The 19,460-nt window shown below is 47.6% G+C and overlaps 1 protein-coding gene across 21 annotated transcripts in view; it reads left to right on the plus strand.

Annotated features, from left to right (window-relative positions):
• ZNF536 (zinc finger protein 536) overlaps positions 1-19,460 on the plus strand; it is a 489,254-nt gene that overhangs the window by 208,929 nt on the left and 260,865 nt on the right. For all 21 annotated transcript variants that reach the window (XM_055370933.2, XM_055370935.2, XM_055370940.2 and 18 more), the window contains one exon: positions 10,351-12,522. In XM_055370933.2, the coding sequence (XP_055226908.1) occupies positions 10,353-12,522 (2,170 nt within the window). In that variant the 5' untranslated portion in view covers positions 10,351-10,352. The remainder of the gene's footprint in view (positions 1-10,350; positions 12,523-19,460) is intronic.

The raw sequence follows: 19,460 nt of genomic DNA on the forward strand, positions 1-19,460 counted from the left end.
TCTGGTCTTGCTTATAGATCTCTAGATGTACCCATGTCTTGCCACACGTAGGCATTACAAAATGTTATCAAAAGATGCCAGTCCCACTATATAGATCCTCTGATAAGACTTACAACAGGAGCATTTGTTTGTTTGTTTGTTTGTTTGATTGATTTTGAGACAGAGTTCCGCTCTCGTTGCCCAGGCTGGAGTGCAATGGCGCGATCTCGGTTCACCACAACCTCCGCCTCCTGGGTTCAAGCGATTCTCCTGCTTCAGCCTCCCGAGTAGCTGGGATTACAGGCATGTGCCACCACACCTGGCTAATTTTGTGTTTTTAGTAGAGATGGGGTTACTCCATGTTGGTCAGGCTGGTCTCAAACTCCTGACCTCAGGTGATCTGCCTGCCTTGGCCTCCCAAAGTGCTGGGATTACAGGCGTGAGCCACCATGACTGGCCAACCGGAGCATTTTTATTAACCACCTTTACATGCCTTGGTCATATCCTTCCCTTCTCAGCATGTCCTCTGCTACCAAATTAAGGGGGCTTCTGGGTCTGAAAACTATGCTAACTGCTGTGGTCAGCATCTAAGAAGCGTTACTGCACAGGTAGAAAATGCCTCATATTCTCTCCCACAACCCCCTGTGCCCTCTCAAAATCCCTTGAAGTGAATAGGACAGCCTATCAGTCTGTTAGAGAGATAAAGAAACTGAGGCTCTGGCAGGGGACCAAGGTCACACCGATTCTAGTGGGAGAGCAGGCAATTGGATTCATGTCAATGGAACTTCAGGTGTCATTCTCTTTCCATTACTCCAGTCTAGTTGGGGGAATAAGCCACCTGACTCTACAGGAGAATGTGGAATAATGTATCAGCCCTTCTATATATTAAGAAAACAGAAGAGTCTAAAGATAATTTTTAGGGGGTGACCCTCTGGTCTACCAGTCAGTGAGTAACAGACCTGCTACATTTCTCCGTCTGCAGTGCCTGCCATGTCTGCCCCACTTGATTTCACTGCCTGGCCTGTGTCTTTGTGCGTCCTCTGTTCCTTGGCCTCCTCAGAGCTTGCCCATGGCTGTGGCTTCCTTCTTTCCAGGCATTTCCCAAATGACTGAGCTGGGTTCTGACTGTCGTTATCCAGCCCAACAAGAATAAATGTGTTGCAAAAAGCCAGCCTGGCCACTGGCATGTCTTCATGACTTAACTTTCTGAACCCCTGTTTCCTCATCTTTTGTATTGGAATAACATAGCACCAATCATCTAAGGTTGTATAAGGCTAACATGAGACAATGACTGTGATGTACCTAGCAGTGTTGGCAGGTGGTATTTTGATGGAGAGGAGGAAGATGATGAAGATGAGGATCCTGTTAATGTACATAGTGATGGTGGTGGCCATGATAGTGATGATGGTGGTGATTTTGATGATAATGATGATGATGGTGGTGGTGATGACGATGATGATGATGGTGATGGTGATGATGGTGGTGATGGTAATGATAATGATGATGATGGTGATAATGATGATGATGGTGATGGTAGTGATGATGCTGCTGATGATGGTGATGGTAGTGATGATGCTGCTGATGATGGTGATGATGCTGATGCTGATGATGGTGATGATGGTGGTGATGATGATGCTGATGATGGTGATAATGATGATGGTGATGATACTGGTGATGATCGTGGTGATGATGGTGATGGTGGTGATGCTGATGCTGATGGTGGTGATGATGATTGTGCTGGTGGTGATGATGATGCTGATGATGGTGATAATGCTGGTGATGATGATGATCATGATGGTGTGATGATGATGGTGATGGTGATGATGATGCTGATGATGTTGGTGATTATGATGGTGATGGTGGTGATGCTGATGATGCAGCTGCTGCTGATGATGCTGATTATGATGGTGATGGTGGTGATGCTGATGATGCTGCTGCTGATGATGATGGTGATGATGGTGATGATGATGGTGATGATGGTGATAGTGATGATGATGGTGATAATGGTGGTAATGATGGTGATGATGACGGTGATGATAATGGTGATGGTGGTGATGCTGATGCTGGTGATGGTGATGATGATGATGATGGTGTGATGATGATGCTGTTGATGGTGATGATGATGGTGATGCTGGTGATGATGTTGGTGAAGATGATGGTGATGGTAGTGATACTGCTGCTGCTGCTGATAATGATGATGGTGATGACGGTGATCATTATGGTGATGATGATGGTGATAGTGACGATAATGGTGATAATGGTGGTAATGATGGTGATGGTGATGGTGATGATGGTGATGATGGTGATGATGATGGTGATGATGGTGATGATGGTGATGCTCTTGCTGCTGCTGCTGAGGGTTGTTCACTTTTTAATGAGAGGACAGTCCATAGTCTTAACAACTACCCCATGTGAACTTGTCTTCTTTCCATCCCCAGCACCTACTTGCCTGGCTTTGTGTGGTATAGGCAGAAGGTGACCCAGGGATCCAGACCAGAAGTCTTCTCTACTCTGAGAAGATGACAGGAGAACCCCTTTGTTGCCATTTTTCTTTTCCATCTGATGTTGTTGTGCTCATTTTCTGTCTTCATTTCTGGGCTGCAGTTTCAGCAGAGACTCCAAAAGCCACAGTGATGGAAGCTCTTTGCCTTTGAGAATTTTTTTTTCACCAAACCCAAACCAAAAATGGTCACGTCTTTGAGAATTTTGAAGTCATCCAAAGTTTCCAGGGAGAAGACACTCAAATTCTTTTCCCAAATTCTCCAACTCTTGTCCTACCAGCATGGAAGCTGCCTGGGGCTCCATGGGACCACATATTAAGCCAGCCCAGCCAAATCCTGCTCACTACTCAAGGCAGTGAGGGCCTTGACTTTGGCCAATGTTCCATCCCCAAGGGGACACTTGGGAATTTGACTACAGTCTGCAACTTGACTCTGTTGGTTACACAGTTGTCATTCCCCACAGCCTGATTTGAATATGGTATTTTTGTTCATAAATACAGCAAGGATTTAACTATTTCTGGCCCCGTCTCATGGCACTGTCTACACATCAGTCAAAATGGAACAGGTCACCCGCGCTGCCCTCCTGTTCATCTATTAATCATCTGGCAAATAAACCACTCAGTATCCTGCCCACCCCGGTAATGTTTGTGATGTAATTTGTTTGGATGCCCAAATGTCACCAGTGTTGATTGTAAGAGATCAAAAAAAAAAAATGCACTTGCTCAGCATAGCAAGCTCTAGGCCAAAATGTAAGCATGAAATCTCTGGTTTATTTTTGTAATAATGTTTACAGCTGTTTAATGACCCTGAAAAGGTTCAGTAGTCTGGTGTTCTGTATTTCAGAACAGGAGTGTATTATGCTTATAACAACCTTAGTTAAACAGTTTGAGCTACAACAATTGGAAAAATAGTATTTAATAAGAAGCCATTGTATTCTAGGTGAAATTGTCTTAATTACTGTTTACCGTCAGCATAAGAAAGCAAGGTGGGCTTCAGGGACAGACTGAGGGTCACGTGAGCCTCCAGGAATGGGGTCTGCCTGTTACTAGAAGTGCATGTTATGAGAAGATTTTGAGTAAAATCCACAGTGGTGTTTGGAAACCCCCTTGCTGTGAACCCGAGTCCTAGACCCTGCAGAGTAACTTGGAGGTCAGGGACTCCTACAAGGCTTCTGAGGTAGCAGTTTCACCCACGTCGATGAAAAAGGGAATATATTTAGTTGTGCTTGGCTAGACAACAATACTTGATTTTTTAAAATCCAGTGCAAATGGTTATTTTGAAAGCATTTTATTTTCCAATGATTCTTTTTCGTGGTATAAGGAAAAAGCTCTTTCATACAACTTACTGGCAAGATCTATATTTTTTTGGACTATTCATAAGATTACTTTTTTTTTCTGTGCTAGCAAAATGAAACTGTGTTTTTGTGTAAAATTTATTTAGACTCATAGCAGCTGGCATCTCTGGTGTCCTGATAGTTTTAAATTTCATTTTGAGTGAAAGATACAATTAGGTTCTCTATTGGAAGAGTTAAGTGAAAACTTTTGTCATTGATATCACAGGAAATAGTCTTGAAGGCAGAAATGCAAAATCAAAATAACCATTAGCACCATCAAAGGCAGCTGAATGGCTCACGGTACCTGCAATGATGGCAGTGATGAGACAGAATGTATTTTGATAATCTGTGCACCCAATGGTGGGTTTCATTTGCTGAGTGTGAAATTGCATTGTTCAAGAAGAAAACCTGTAATGTTTGGAAGCCTTCACCCGGGGCCCCTGCCTGTGTTTAGAGGTGCAGCACAGGGGTTCCCACACTGTCGTGAAGAATCCCGTGGCCACCGAGAGCCTAGCTTAGTTCTTTATCAATACTGACTGTGGAGTTGAGTCCCCAAGGTGCCCCACCATGACCCTGTGCTCAGAAAAGGTCAGGGCTGGCGGGGAATGTTGCCATGTTTCTACGTTGGGGGGATGATGCTGCAAACTCAAGAGTTTACAGTGGCCTTTAACTGTCCAGCCTCGGTAAGGACATCTGGCTGTCTTTGCAGAGTTAGGTAAATTATGCATTCATTTGTTCCTTCCATCAATCAGCCAGGGTTTATTGATCCTCTTCCTTATAGGTTTCAGGCTGGGGCAATGAACTGAAGGCCAGGGGCAAGCTGTTCTTACTGTTTAGTAGTTTGTTTGCTTGCTTTTAATTGTGCTAAGGGTTTTTCTGCCCAGGTGAGCTGGTTCGATGAGTTCTTGCAGAGGTTATTCAAAGTCCTGACTGCCCAGTTGCCTTAAGCCCAGGATCATGGCCTGCCCTCTGCTGGCCCCTGGCTTCCTTTTTTAAAATTTTAGACTGGGGGGTACATGTGTATGTTTGTTAAGTTACATGGGTATATTGCATAATGCTGGGGATTGGGCTTATAGTGCACCCATCACCCAAATAGCAAACATTGTACCCTATAGGTAATTTTATCAACCCTCCTTCCCCTCTCTCCCTCCCCACTTTTGGAGTCCCCAGGGTCTATTATCTCCATCTTTATGTCCGTGTATACCCATTATTGAGATTAGCTCAACATGGATTAAAGACTTAAACATAAGATGTGAAATTATAAAAAAAAATCCTAGAAACACCTAGAAAAACCTCTTCTGGACATCAGTCCAGGTGAATAATTTGTGACTCCAGCTCCTGGGTCACGCAGTGCTGAGTGAAGGGTCAGTGGGGCGTGTAGGCTAAAGTGCTCTGGCAGCAGAGTTGGGGGTGGGCTGTGGCAGGAGGCCCCTCCAGGGATATTCCCTATGGGGCCTGTAAGGGAGCAGCATGGTCTGAAAGGGAAGGCTCACTCCCTGGTGGGCTGGGAAAAGGGATAATAAGACCTTCCAGCAGGTCTTTTATTTGAAATTTAAAAAAATTATCTTTTAAATTATTTTTGTTTTTTGAGACAAGTTCTCATTCCCAACGCCCAGGCTGAAGTGCAGTGGTACGGATCATAGCTCACTGCAGCCTTGACTTCCCCAGGCTCAAGTGATCCTCCCACCTCAGCCTCCCACATAGTTGGGACTACAGGCACGCATCACCATGCCTGGCTAATTATTTTATATTTTTAGTAGAGATGGGGCTTTGCCATGTTGCTTAGGGTGATCTCAAACTCCTGGGGCTCAGCCTCCCAAAGTGCTGGGATTACAGGTGTGAGCCGCTGCGTCTAGTCCTTTCCAACAGGTCTTATCCTTTGCAGGCAGCTCCACTTCCTCCAGCCCCATGAGCTCTTATGTCTGCAGCTGGATTCAATCCTTTAACAGTAGGATAAATGATGCCTTAGTTTCCCAGTGTAAGCATTTGTATACATTTCTAGAGGGCTATCATGTAGGGACTCCCCACCCTTCCCTCAACACAGACATAATTATTGCACACACACGCACACACACACACACCCTTAGACACCAAAGCTGCAATGGTTTATCTTTTCCCCAGCTTTGCATTCAGCCTCGAAGGAACCTTTCATTGCTCCCTGTTACTTGTGGACACTCACTCACACTGGCCCCTTAGATGAACAGGCCCTCGAGGGCAGGTACGTGGAAGGTCCCTGGCAAATATTGACTGAATGGCTAAGGTAAGGAATAAACGCATTCTGGATGGGTGAAGTGTCAAGGCTGGAGAAATTGGGGCCGACCCAGGTTTTGTGAGTCCCAGGCCGGGCCTGGGGCCAGCTTGTCCTGCCTCGGCTGTTTTGGCGCAGAGACAGCACACCAATTACCCCATACTCTTTCCAGGAACTCGTGCTTCCCTTTCTTGCTCTAAGTCGAGCAGCAGGCATCAGTTATGACTGCCCCATTGCAGCGGCCTCGGCTGCACCTGCTCGAGGAATCACAGAGGATTCTAAGCTGACTGTCGTGGTCCTTTCTCCCAGTAAGGCTCTGTGCAGGCTTCTCCCAGGCTTATTCAAGGGCTGGGGACCAGTATCCTGGAAGCATCTCCTAGGGAGCTGGTCAGCTCCTCTGAAACCCTGGGGTCTCCCATGGGCAGTGACAGTCAGTTAAGTTCTAAAGGGAACCATTGCTGTGTCTCCTAGTATTCAGCAATTGGGCCATCAGGGGTGGTCCAAGCCTGGGGTGATAACCATGGACACCTAGACTGCGAGAGTTAGGGGTGTGGACAGCTTTTCCTTTCCTTTTGTTTCTTTCTTTCTTTCTTTCTTTCTTTCTTTCTTTCTTTCTTTCTTTCTTTCTTTTCTTTTTCTTTCTTTTTTTTTTTTTTTGACAGAGTCTCGCTCTGTTGCCCAGGCTGGAGTGCAATGGCATGATCTCAGCTCACTGGAACCTCCACTTCCCGGGTTCCAGTGATTCTCCTGCCTCAGCCTCCCGAGTAGCTGGGATTACAGGCACCCATCACCACACCCAGCTAATTTTTGTATTTTTAGTAGAGACAAAGTTTCAACATGTTGTTCAGGCTGATCGCGAACTCCTGACTTCAAGTGATCCGCCCACCTCAGTCTCCCAAAGTGCTGGGATTACAGGCGTAAGCCACCATGGCCGGCCAGAGATGGCTTTCTCTTGGTGGTTTCTGAACCTTCAGCTTCTCAGTGGTAGCCAGGGACCCTTCCAACTCTGTCCGATTTGTTCTGTCCGATTTGGATCGTAGGTGCTCATGGACTTGTGCGAAGGCTGAGGTTAGGTCACATGACTGATTGTAGGTGCTCTTGGATTTGTAGGAAGGCTGAGGTTAGGTCACATGACTGATTTTAAGGGCTCTGGACTTGTGCAAAGGCTGAGGTTAGGCCACATCAAGTTGAGGTTAGAGTGAGTCTCTATTCACTCATTCATCCATTCACTTAGGACATACTGAACCTAAGATAAGCCAGCTCTGCCTTAGGACCCAAGGCTTCATCCTTGACTAAGACAGACATATCCTCTGCCTTCATGGGAATGAAGTATGTCTGTAAAAGGACCAATGACAAAATGTTGCCCCCATGGTAAATGCTATGTAGAAGAAAGTAACATGTTGGGACAGAGAGGGGCTGGGGTGTCAGCCTCACACAGGGTGGGCACAGAGGGCTTTTGTGAGAAAGGATGTGTGAGCTCAGACCCACAAGAATAAGAACAGAGCCAACTATGAAAGAGCTGGGGCAGCATGCATGTTCTAGAACATTCTATCCTCAGCTGAGGATCTAGCAAAGGCATTTAAAGACCTTAAAGAGATTACAAATCTTTGTTAACTCTGGCCAGGATAGATAGATAGATAGATAGATAGATAGATAGATAGATAGATAGATAGATAGATAGATTTGAAAAAAATAAAATAATTCCATACTCAAACCAAATCTGAAAACTCTCACATTCCTTATTTGACAAGTTGAGCTGTCACTTGCATAGCATGAATGGTGGTGGTGTTGGGGGACATGGTCTTCAACTCCATGCCCCTCATCCAAGCTGATTTGCAGTCTCGCCGCATTGCTCATTCAGCCTTCTTTCCCTCCTGCTGAATTGGCGTCAGCTCATCAGCAGCAACCTGAAAATAGCCCGTCTTCCTGGATTCATGTCTTCTGAGCTGGCCAACTGGGCAGCCTTTGGAAGTGGGCCAGCCCTGTTGGCCTTGGACTTTCCAAACTTCCATGGAGCTGTTGGGTGGAATTCTGAGCAATCCTGTGTGGCTTCAGGGTCATGATCCCTGTTGGCTCAGAAGAGGAGCCAGTGCAGCTGTATGGGGCTTGAAGGTGGAGAGAGGGTGCCAGACAGGGCCCTGGGGCCACCAGTCTCTGCCTGGAGCCTCCAGCAACCTCTGTACACTGTGCCTGCTCCTCCCTGCTGGATAGTGGGTGTCATGAGTCCTGGGGCTGGTGGGTCTTGTCCACCATCATGTCTCCAGTGGCAAGGCTAGGGACTGGCACATGGAAGGATCTCGGTAAGTTTGTTGAATGAATGCAGCAACCTCCATGGGATATTAGCTTTTTTCTGACCAACCTCCAAAATGGGCCCGCGTATTTTAAAAAAATTTGAGTGTAGACTGCCCCCAGAAACAAAAAGGAAAGATGACAAGCTGGAAGCCTTCTCCTATGGCAAGTGCCCATGCACCTTTACGCTTTGCACAGTTGTGCATATCTTTCATTCGTGGACATAGTTGGCCCAGCACCACCACTGTAATCCCTCTGTCTCCTGGAAATAAACATTCATGGCTCTTTCTTCCCTTCCCTTGCAAGATAGACTCCTCCTGCCAAGGAAGTCAGGTCTCCCATTGGAGACCCTCCATGCCACGCAGTCTCCTGGCGGGAGGCCCAGCAAGCAGCAGACCCTGCCGAGGCTGCCTGTGCTTCCTCCACAGTTGAGCTCTGTCCCCATAGGTCTCCCTGGTTAATCACTTAGCCCAGAAATCAGTCCCGGCTGGGGTTAAGCACAGCTCCTGGACCACCTGGCTGCCCAACACATCTAAGCAATGGGATGCAAGAGGAGAGGTGTGTGCAAAGATGATTCCAATGGCAGGAAACAAATTTGGACTCCTTCAGGTGGGAGACATAGCTGGAAATGGAAGGATCCCAGGCAGGGGTTCATTGCCTTGCAAAGCTGAGCTCCCCACGTGCTCCAATGTGGAAGGGGCTGTTTCCTGTGCCCTCCCTGGAGCCATCTGGCTTTAGCCATTCTGCACAGGCTGGAGAGGGGGCAGAGAGGACTATTAAAGACAATTATGCAGACCAGCTTTGAACGATAGTGTTTAACAAACAACTTTGAGTTCTAATTTTCTGCAAAACACATACTGCAGGTACAATTTGTACTCATTATTGTATATTGGGAAAGTTATTAAAAACACTCAAACTTGGTTGAGACTTCCTATGGCATCATTCCTGGATTTTAATGGGTTTTTATCTAGTTCTATAAAAGACCTCTTTAAACCCAATCAAAGTCCCTGCTTTGGATATCTTGCCATTGAAGGATGGGAAGAGCCCCATTATAAGGTATCGGTGTTTCCTTTGACCCAAATTTGAACAACTTCAACAATCTGCTAAGATTCTTTCAGGAGATAATTTATACTTCTTTTGATGGGCACAGTTACCAAATGACAAAATAACAGTGTTTCGTAACATAAGGGTTAAATCTTAATCTCTGAGGTTTGCAAAGCCGCTACTCGCAGTCTCCTTAAAATTTAATATACCTCGTTAATGCTTCCTTGCAAACACTGAAGGATTTTTATGATTATAATCATGTGTTACAGCACCTAGTACTGTTTCTAAGCAGCATACTAATCAGCTTAATGAGATATTACTGCACTTTTTGTTGACTAAAGCAAAATCCCTTTTATTGTTCTAAAGCCTGTCCTTTACTTTATTTTTTCCCAAAACATTATCTTGTTTTATTATGTACCAGCAAATATCATGCCATTGAGTTTTTTTTTTTTTTTGGCCAAATCATAAAATGATCTCTTTCATCTCAGACTGGTGAATGTACTGAATATAGTAAACGGAAACAGAAGTTCCAAGTGGGTTTATTTGGTTTTACAGGGAAAGTCATTCTGCTCTCAGGCAAACTTTGGACGGAACCAACAGGTACAGGTGCGACAATGGGGCAACGCAGAAAAAGTTTCACACGTAGACCCTTGATTTGTTATTAGGTGTTGAAAGTGGTAAAACATTAATAATTTAAAGGTGAATGAATAATTGCAGTCTGTAAATAGAAAATACAAGGAAGACGATCTGTCGCCAAAACAAATTGGAGGAGCAATGCCATATTGCATAATTGGCATTTAATAATTCATTTTTTTATTATTGTTTTTGACTAGAATTCCTTAGCATGATTATGTGTAGGTAAGGCATGAAATGCAAATTCCCTGCCCGCCAATGCTGTTGATTCATGGCGCCACAGCAGCACCTGGCACGGATCTGAACTCTGCCTCTCTTTTCAGGGATGGAAGAAGCGAGCCTGTGCCTTGGAGTGTCTTCGGCGGAGCCGGAAGCTGAGCCCCACCTGAGTGGCCCCGTCCTCAACGGCCAGTATGCCATGAGTCAGAAGCTGCACCAGATCACCTCCCAGCTCAGCCATGCCTTCCCCGAGCTCCATCCCCGGCCCAACCCCGAGGAGAAGCCCCCCGCATCCCTGGAGGAGAAGGCCCACGTGCCCATGAGCGGCCAGCCCATGGGCAGTCAGATGGCGCTCCTGGCCAACCAGCTGGGCCGGGAGGTGGACACCAGCCTCAACGGGAGGGTGGATCTGCAGCAGTTCCTCAATGGGCAGAACCTGGGCATCATGTCCCAGATGAGCGACATCGAGGACGACGCCCGCAAGAACCGCAAGTACCCGTGCCCGCTCTGCGGCAAGCGCTTCCGCTTCAACAGCATCCTTTCCCTGCACATGCGCACGCACACGGGCGAGAAGCCCTTCAAGTGCCCGTACTGCGACCACAGGGCGGCGCAGAAGGGGAACCTCAAGATTCACCTGCGGACCCACAAGCTGGGCAACCTGGGCAAGGGGCGTGGGCGTGTGCGCGAGGAGAACCGCCTGCTGCACGAGCTGGAGGAGCGCGCCATCCTGCGGGACAAGCAGCTGAAGGGCAGCCTGCTGCAGCCCCGGCCGGACCTGAAGCCCCCGCCGCACGCCCAGCAGGCCCCGCTGGCCGCCTGCACCCTGGCCCTGCAGGCCAACCACAGCGTGCCCGACGTGGCCCACCCGGTGCCCTCGCCCAAGCCTGCCAGCGTGCAGGAGGACGCGGTGGCCCCGGCGGTGGGCTTCCGCTGTACCTTTTGCAAGGGCAAGTTCAAGAAGCGCGAGGAGCTGGACCGCCACATCCGCATCTTGCACAAGCCCTACAAGTGCACGTTGTGCGACTTCGCGGCTTCGCAGGAGGAGGAGCTCATCAGCCACGTGGAGAAGGCACACATCACCGCCGAGTCGGCCCAGGGCCAGGGCCCCAACGGCGGTGGCGAGCAGTCGGCCAACGAGTTCCGCTGCGAGGTGTGCGGTCAGGTGTTCAGCCAGGCGTGGTTCCTCAAGGGCCACATGCGCAAGCACAAAGACTCCTTTGAGCACTGCTGCCAGATCTGCGGCCGGCGCTTCAAGGAGCCCTGGTTCCTCAAGAACCACATGAAGGTCCACCTCAACAAGCTGTCGGTGAAGAACAAGTCCCCCAGCGACCCCGAGGTGCCTGTGCCCATGGGCGGCATGTCCCAGGAGGCCCACGCCAACCTGTACTCCAGGTACCTCTCCTGCCTGCAGAGTGGCTTCATGGCCCCGGACAAAGCCGGCCTGAGCGAGCCCAGCCAGCTCTATGGCAAGGGCGAGCTGCCCATGAAGGAGAAGGAAGCGCTGGGGAAGCTGCTGTCTCCCATCTCCAGCATGGCCCACGGCGTCCCGGAGGGGGACAAGCACTCCCTCCTGGGATGCCTCAATCTCGTGCCGCCGCTGAAATCCAGCTGCATCGAGCGGCTGCAGGCGGCTGCCAAGGCTGCGGAGATGGACCCCGTGAACAGCTACCAGGCTTGGCAGCTCATGGCCAGGGGCATGGCCATGGAACATGGCTTCTTGTCTAAAGAGCATCCGCTGCAGCGCAACCACGAAGACACTTTGGCAAACGCCGGGGTTCTGTTTGATAAGGAGAAGCGGGAGTACGTGTTAGTGGGAGCAGATGGCTCCAAGCAGAAAATGCCTGCTGATTTAGTTCACAGCACTAAAGTGGGCAGCCAGAGAGACCTGCCAAGTAAGCTCGACCCTTTAGAAAGCAGTCGGGATTTTTTGTCACACGGGCTGAACCAGACTCTCGAGTATAACCTGCAGGGTCCTGGGAACATGAAGGAGAAGCCCACCGAGTGCCCCGACTGCGGCCGGGTGTTCCGCACCTACCACCAGGTGGTCGTGCACTCCCGTGTCCACAAGCGGGACCGCAAGGGCGAGGAGGATGGGCTGCACGTGGGCCTGGATGAGCGGCGTGGCTCGGGCAGTGACCAGGAGTCCCAGTCGGTGAGCCGCTCCACCACGCCGGGCTCCTCTAACGTCACCGAGGAGAGCGGGGTCGGAGGCGGCCTCTCCCAGACCGGGAGTGCCCAGGAGGACAGCCCGCACCCCTCCTCGCCATCCTCCTCAGGTAGGTTAGCTGAGAAGCGGGGAGAAGCAGCTTGTACAGCAGCCCTGCTCAGGGCTGCCTGGTTCTGCTCCCAGGCCTCCAGTCAGTTCCAAGGCCAGTGGGTCTTGATCGAGGACAGGCGTGGGTTGGACACTGGGCCATGCCTTTCTTTTCCTCCCTGACTGGAGGGAAAGGGCCGTCCTTTCACCTCTTAGGCCTTCCCTTGAACACTGGCTACCAAGAAAGTAAGTTGAGGCCGGGTGTGGTGGCTGACGCCTGTAATCCCAGCACTTTGGGCGCCCGAGGCCGGTGGATCACTTGAGGCCAGGGGTTTGAGGCCAGCCTGGCCAACATGGAGAAACCCCATCTCTACTAAAAATCCAAAAATTAGGCAAATGTGGTGATGCATGCCTATAATCCTAGCTATTCGGGAGGCTAAGGCAGGAGAATCGCTTGAGCCTGGGAGGGGGAGGCTGCGGTGAGCCAAGATCACACCACTGCACTCCAGCCTGAGCGACAGAGTGAGACACTGTCTCAAAAAAAAAAAGAAAAAAAAAGAAAGAAAGAAAAAAGAAAGTTGTGCGGGAGATGGCCAGGTGGTACACTTTTCAGTGGGCATAATCTACCTTTTTCTTGCAATTGTCCAACCCCATTTCACGGCCTGACGCTGTCGGCCATCATCTGGTCTCTGGAACTCAGGAGCTGGCATTCTGCTCTATCCCTGGGTGTGAATGTGTAAGTTCCAAACTTCGCCATCTTTCTCTCCCCCTTAGCGTATTCCCATAATTCTCTCATGCAGGCACCGCAGTCTCCCTCCCCAAGCCAAACCTATCTTCTGGCCCCTTCCAAAATTACAATGTGGCTCACCTGCCAGATCCGTGTGACCTAAAGAGCCCCACCACTTTCCTCTGATGGTTTGGAAAAGTACAGGCATTTGAAACACAGACGCATGACTGTTATGTCTTAAATTGTACTGTGTTACACGGGCGATACAGCTTTGGGGTCTAAAATAGCAAAGCAGAAAATCTGTCATCAAAATGTCTGTGAAATTATGAAGCTTCCTGGCCCAGTTTAAAAAAAAAAACCAAAACAATAACAATAACAACAAAAAAACATGCTAGCCTCAGACGGCTAAATTAAAATCACCACCTAACAGCAGGTAAGGTGTTGCCTTCATCCATATTTCCAAAGCCCCTTACTAATGGGTAGTAAATTGAAAGTTATATCTCTAGCCCTTTATAAAGAAAGCACCTCGCTAATACTGTAATCATTCTGCAGCCTAACAACAGAGGAAATCATGCCATAACAAATACCCTGTTACTAATGGCAACATTGATTTCTGCAATCAGCCATTAAGTCTAGAAAATGAAAGACAGTTTGAGGCACCTCGAGGCACTGCCTTGCCCACTGTTAAAGACGTAGCAGCACCCTGTTGAGGGTCATTTTTTAAAAGTCTTTTCTTCTTTCTTGATCCCCCCCCTCACTCTTTGGTTTAGATACCTATTTCGATCTTGGAGGCAATTCACTGCTGCACTTATTAAGTAGATGCCAGTTTTAGCTTTGCTGTTATAGTCTTGCTTAAGCATACTCTTCTTCTAGGACAACATTAGTATTAAAATAAAGTGGGACTCTGCCGGCTTATTACAAACCAGTAAAGAATTGTTAAGACACATAAATCTGGTCTGCACATTCCAGAGATTCCGATGGCACTTAATGCCGCTGCTTAAATACCCATGAAACGCACTGTCTACTCCTGGAGTCCTAGACTTGTTTGGGATTTATTACGGATGAGACGCTTAGGAAGTGTCTAACCAGCAGCATGAGTGCCAAGGAGGCGTGAGGTCACACTACCTGGAGCGACTGTCACATGGAACATACTAAGATTCGAGGGAAGGGTTTTCACCATGTAAAGATAGATCCCTACTTGAGAGGCAGCCAAGTGCCAGGTGTCCCAATGTCAGGAGGAGCTCTTTCTGGCCTCCTAGGATGAGGTCTGCTCTTCTGGCATGTGTCGTTTCTGATTCTGGATTAGGACCTTTACAGGACAGGGTGAGACAGCAAACTGGTTCCCCTAAGTTTTTAGAGTGACATGGAGTTAACATTGACAGATTTCCATCCCTCTCTCAGACCTCCTGAAATGTAAGGGTCTCGGCAGAATATTCTGACACCAAATGTTCAGCTTCATTAATGACGTGTTTACCGTGTTTTTCTCACCTTCTGGCCAAGTGATAGCCTCATGCTATTCCTATCTCTGTTGCTTGCCTATCTCTCAGTGCTCGGTTGAAAAAACCCATTTTGCTTAAAAAGAAGCAACCGTGCTCATGACTCAAAAGAGAATTATACTTGAGTTGTGGTTATCTTCTCACTTTTATTTCCCCTCATTGAAGTATTTTACAATTGTGAATACTGATTCTTTCATTTCTGGTTGACTTCTTTGTTTTCTTCATATTCAAATTAGACCCTTTCATAATTTTCTGACTAAGTAGGAGAATTGAGGGCATACCAATATACAACCCGAATCAGCTGTGCGTCTGGGGCATTCAGGTTTCCCTGGGATTTAGGACTCTTAACCAAATCTGGTTAGTCCTCCCTCTTATTTCCAACAAGTTTGACTTGTATAGAAGTGCGATTAAAATAAGTATTTAAATAAAAATCTGGATACAATGGGTATTTTATTATTACCTGTTAAAGAGAAACCTGCAAGGTGAAGGAGAGAGAGAAAAAAAAATCTTTAAGCCCTTAAGTAAAGAAAGAAGTACTTATTAAGGCTTCTATTAAGAAATAACTGCAAAACACGGTTTTACAAATTTCTCAGACTGCATAACAATGTCACAAAACTTAATTTGCATCACTTGATTCTTTTTTTTGTTGAAAACTGGGTCAGTAGGGCCTGAGAAACTATTTTTTCAGATCTTAACCAATGAATTCTTCTTTATAAATCGCTGCTCTTAACATGATAGTAGTTCTGAATTCATCATAAAAAACCTTTTTACAGAGCCTCTTAGAACAGATCTCTAGAAGAAGGCTTACAATGAGTGGCAGAGACGTCCTTTGTTATCTGATGTAATTCTTTGCAAAGAAGGATTGGGAACGGAGTGGCTGTTTAAAAATGTCTTGCTCAGACCGAGACGAAGAAGGGGTCAAGTTTGCAATCAAACAGTTATTGCCGAGATGGGCGACTGTCACTGGCTAGGCTAATGTGGGATGCAGCTGTTTGTTATGTGAGCAAAAGAATGTTTGAATCAGTGAACATGTGAAAATGATTCCAGTGAACCAGAAAATGTGTTTGTTCTTTGGCTCTCCAAACTGCTGAGAACCAAGCTTAAGATCAACTGCGAAAACTAGGACCTTTGACAAATTGAGAGGTCATATTTTCTAACAGAAAATGGACAAAACTAGCCACACAGATCACTTCCCCATCTTCCCCTTTTGTTTTATTTTTGTTTTGTTGTTGTTTATTTGACTTACCAGTAATTTCACACCGTGGTCAATGTCATTCAATGTAGCCTCCGTGTACGATGCAAAGAGAAACTGTTTGGAAAGCAGCAGCTTATTAATTTTACTTTTACGGCATTTAGAAAGCAGGGTGGCTGTTTCGATGCCTCCTCATTTCTGGCTTGCATGCAAACACTCTTATGGCATTAATCTTTGCATCTTTCTCTAAAACCTCCTCTAAGGCTGAGCTCGAATCCTAGCTTTGCTCTGAGTCAGAACACAACCAAAGTTCTGTTTCTTCAGATTTTGCTTTGGAAATCACACTCAGAATAATTAAAACTTAATGTACTAAGAAACGATACTGTTCATTATATCCAACAGGGCAGTTACCTTCTGAATTCCACATAATTTTGGAGTGGGGATAATTGAAGTGTTGATGGTGGGAAGGGGGTAATTGAATGCATTGACCCTCTGTTCATTAAATAAAGTCGGCTAAGTTACAGGATCAATGGAAAGCCAGGGAGAGATGCGAAGATGAAAATATCGTTAACCCCTACTAATTCTGGTATAATATTTTGAGATGGACAAGGATTATTTGGTCAGCTGGGCTAAAAGCCTTGCGAGGTCTTCTTTTGTTGTTAGAGCTGCATTCCTGAAATGCTGGGTCTCCATCCCATTGACCACAGCATCAAAGGCCTTTATCTGGGGCGCTTTCGCATTTACATGGGGTGTATAGTGATATGATAGATTTTCTTTCTTTTCCACCTCTTTTTCTCATGTGGCTCCCCCTCCCTGCCCCCGTTCACGATAACCGGTGCCTGCTCCACACACAAACAAATCCAGGCACCCAAAAGAAGAAAAAGAAAAAGAAAAAAAATTTGAGTTTGAGGATTAAGATCTTCATTTTTTTTTTTTGCTTGTGCATTCCAATTGTTCTTAAAATATTTGGCAATGTCAATTAGTAACTGAGCAGAGTTAGCTGATGAACACAATTTTCCAGTAGACTGAGCACCCTATTGTTGCCGAGCGAACAGCAGATTTCTGAGGTCATTATCATTCGCTGGTTGCTTGGCCCAGCTGCTTCCTGCTGCAAAAGCCAAACTTTATACCGGAGCTCGGGGAGGCTGCAGCAACAGGGGGCTGGAGAGGGGGAGAGGGGAGCTGGCTGCAGAGCCGAAGACAGTCATTATCAGCAGAGGAAACAGAAAGTAAAAGTTTCCAGGCAATTCCAGGAAAACTGCCGGAGCAGGCTTCTTCCTCCTGTTCCAGTCCAACCACCTTCCACCTCTAGGCAGGGAACTAAAAAGGACTTGGGGAGACCCCCCTGGGCATGGTGGCAGCTAATCTCTTTGCGGAGGAGAACTTTGGGAAACAATAATCCCATTTATAAATAATGCTTAAAAATTTTTTAGCCCAGGCTCAAGCATGTGAGTGATGCCCTCTTAGATAGACTCCTTCATTGTTATATATTTAAAAAAATCATTTTTAAAATGATATTAGGAACTTGAAATTAGTCAATTTGGGGATGACAAATAGGCAACATTATTTAATTTTCCAGAGGGACCTTATGAACAGACCATAGTCTGAGATTCCTTTTAAAATCACATTTAGCCTTAAAGGTTCCCCCTACGCCTCCCCCTGTCCCCTGCTTCCTTATTTTTCTGCCCCCAGCCCACCCCAACTCCAGCCTCCCTTCCCCACCTCCTAATTTGGGAACTGGTTCAGTGAGATGAAAAGCTGCACTTTTTTTAAAGCTCAGCTGTGAAAGCCGAGCGCCATATGCAGCCCTTCCGTCCCTGCCGTGGAAGCGTGTGCAGGCGGCCGCCGTGTTTGCGGAGATTTACGGAGGCTCGGCTCGTGTGTGCCGAAGCTGTGCCCAGGCGGACGCCGGCCAAGGCCCGTCCCCTGAGCTGAGAGCCGAGAGCTGAGGTGGCCGCCCGCCTAGGCGAATAAGCCGGCTGGTCAGGTGGCTCCTGGGGAATGTCAGATGGGGCACAGGGTCAGAGGACCCCGTGTCTTCCCCTGGCGGCCACCTTTCCGCTGGGGCCCAAGGGTGGTCTGTCCACTTGGGACACCCTGCTCGTGCCGGGATCGCCGTTGCTCTCAGATGCTGGTTCATGTGCGGCTGTCACATCGTCCTCCTCCTTCCCCGGGAGCCGGATGCCTACCAGCAGTTTCTTTTTATAAACTTCCCATTCACTTGGTGAACTTGTATCATGTTGTGCTTAGGAGCGATGATTTGGGAACAATCAGTAACACTTCGGGGCTTTTACCATCTTTCTGACCCCTTTACATGGAGCCATAAATCCCACTTCTCCGGGGCTGCTTGATGCCACTCCACCGTCACTTGGCATTTCAGAAAGAGGGTACTTGCACAGGCTCTGAAAGTCTTCAGACTAGGAGTGTAACATCAGAGATGTGTGGCATAAAATTGCAGAGGCAGAGCACCCTCTCTGCTCCAGCACATAACAGGCAGGACATGGTTTTGCTTGTGAGGGATTAGATTCGAGGCCGCGGAGTCATTCAAATGTGTTTCTCTGGTGGCCTCACTTGGCCCATCTGTGGGATGGACACCGCTGTTGCCTGGGCTGCCCTTCTGTTTCCAACACTCCTGCCCACGGAGCTTCTGAGGAGCTCCATGAAGCTCTCCTCTCTATGCATGTTAGCGCAAGGCACGGAACAGTTCATTTAAACCTAAATTTAATGGAAATAAGGAAAACATAGATTAGCTAAGGACAGGTTACAAAGAGGCAAGGAATTAAGCGGTCAATTTTCAAAACAGAGCTTGAAGCATTAGCTGCGTGATTTCCATTAACTCGAATGGGAGGTTCCAGGCTCAGGTCTTGACCACCACCTTGGGTGTGTTGGAGCGGGAGTTAGTAATTTGCTTTGCAGACAGCCACAAGGTGTCCCCTGATTGATGGTTTGGACAGAAGCAGGTATCACGAGCTTCCAGGATCTGACTCTTACCCACTCGCATGCTTACCATGCACTCAGGTAGCTGGGAAATGATGCCCACTGTGTTATGTGAGCCCTGCCAGGGGCCACTTCTGCAGAGCTGGGGCAGCCTCTGCATAGAGGGCAGATTGGGGTCCTTCTGGCCGCCCAGATCCCTTCACTGCCAGGTTGCTTATCTTTCTAATTCTTTCTCTGGTTTGAAGCTTTGTGTCCTGTTCATAGGAAGTGCGTTCCCAGGAAGGGTAAGGTAAGACTTTCTTCCTCTACACCTGAGTGCATTTCCCAGGTCTGCCCCTTCTCCCTGAGAAGTTTCTGGCAGGTAGCCCTGATGTCTCAAAGGGGTGGGGACAGGGCTGGCTTCAACAAGGCCCGTTATACTGGCCTTGATATTCCACTGGTTCTAGAGAGAGACCGTGGGTATACTTGGAGATCCAGAGATGGAGACAGTGAATTTCATGGGAAAGAACTGTGCAGGGAGCATTTGGAAGCCTTTTGAGCCTGGGAAGTCAGGGGAGTGAGTAGTTAACTCCTTTACCCATAGAGCTGTTTTGGAGCATTGATGGCAG

This window comes from Gorilla gorilla, chromosome 20 (assembly GCF_029281585.2).
Source record: "Gorilla gorilla gorilla isolate KB3781 chromosome 20, NHGRI_mGorGor1-v2.1_pri, whole genome shotgun sequence".
In the NCBI taxonomy this organism is placed as follows: Eukaryota; Metazoa; Chordata; class Mammalia; order Primates; family Hominidae; genus Gorilla; species Gorilla gorilla.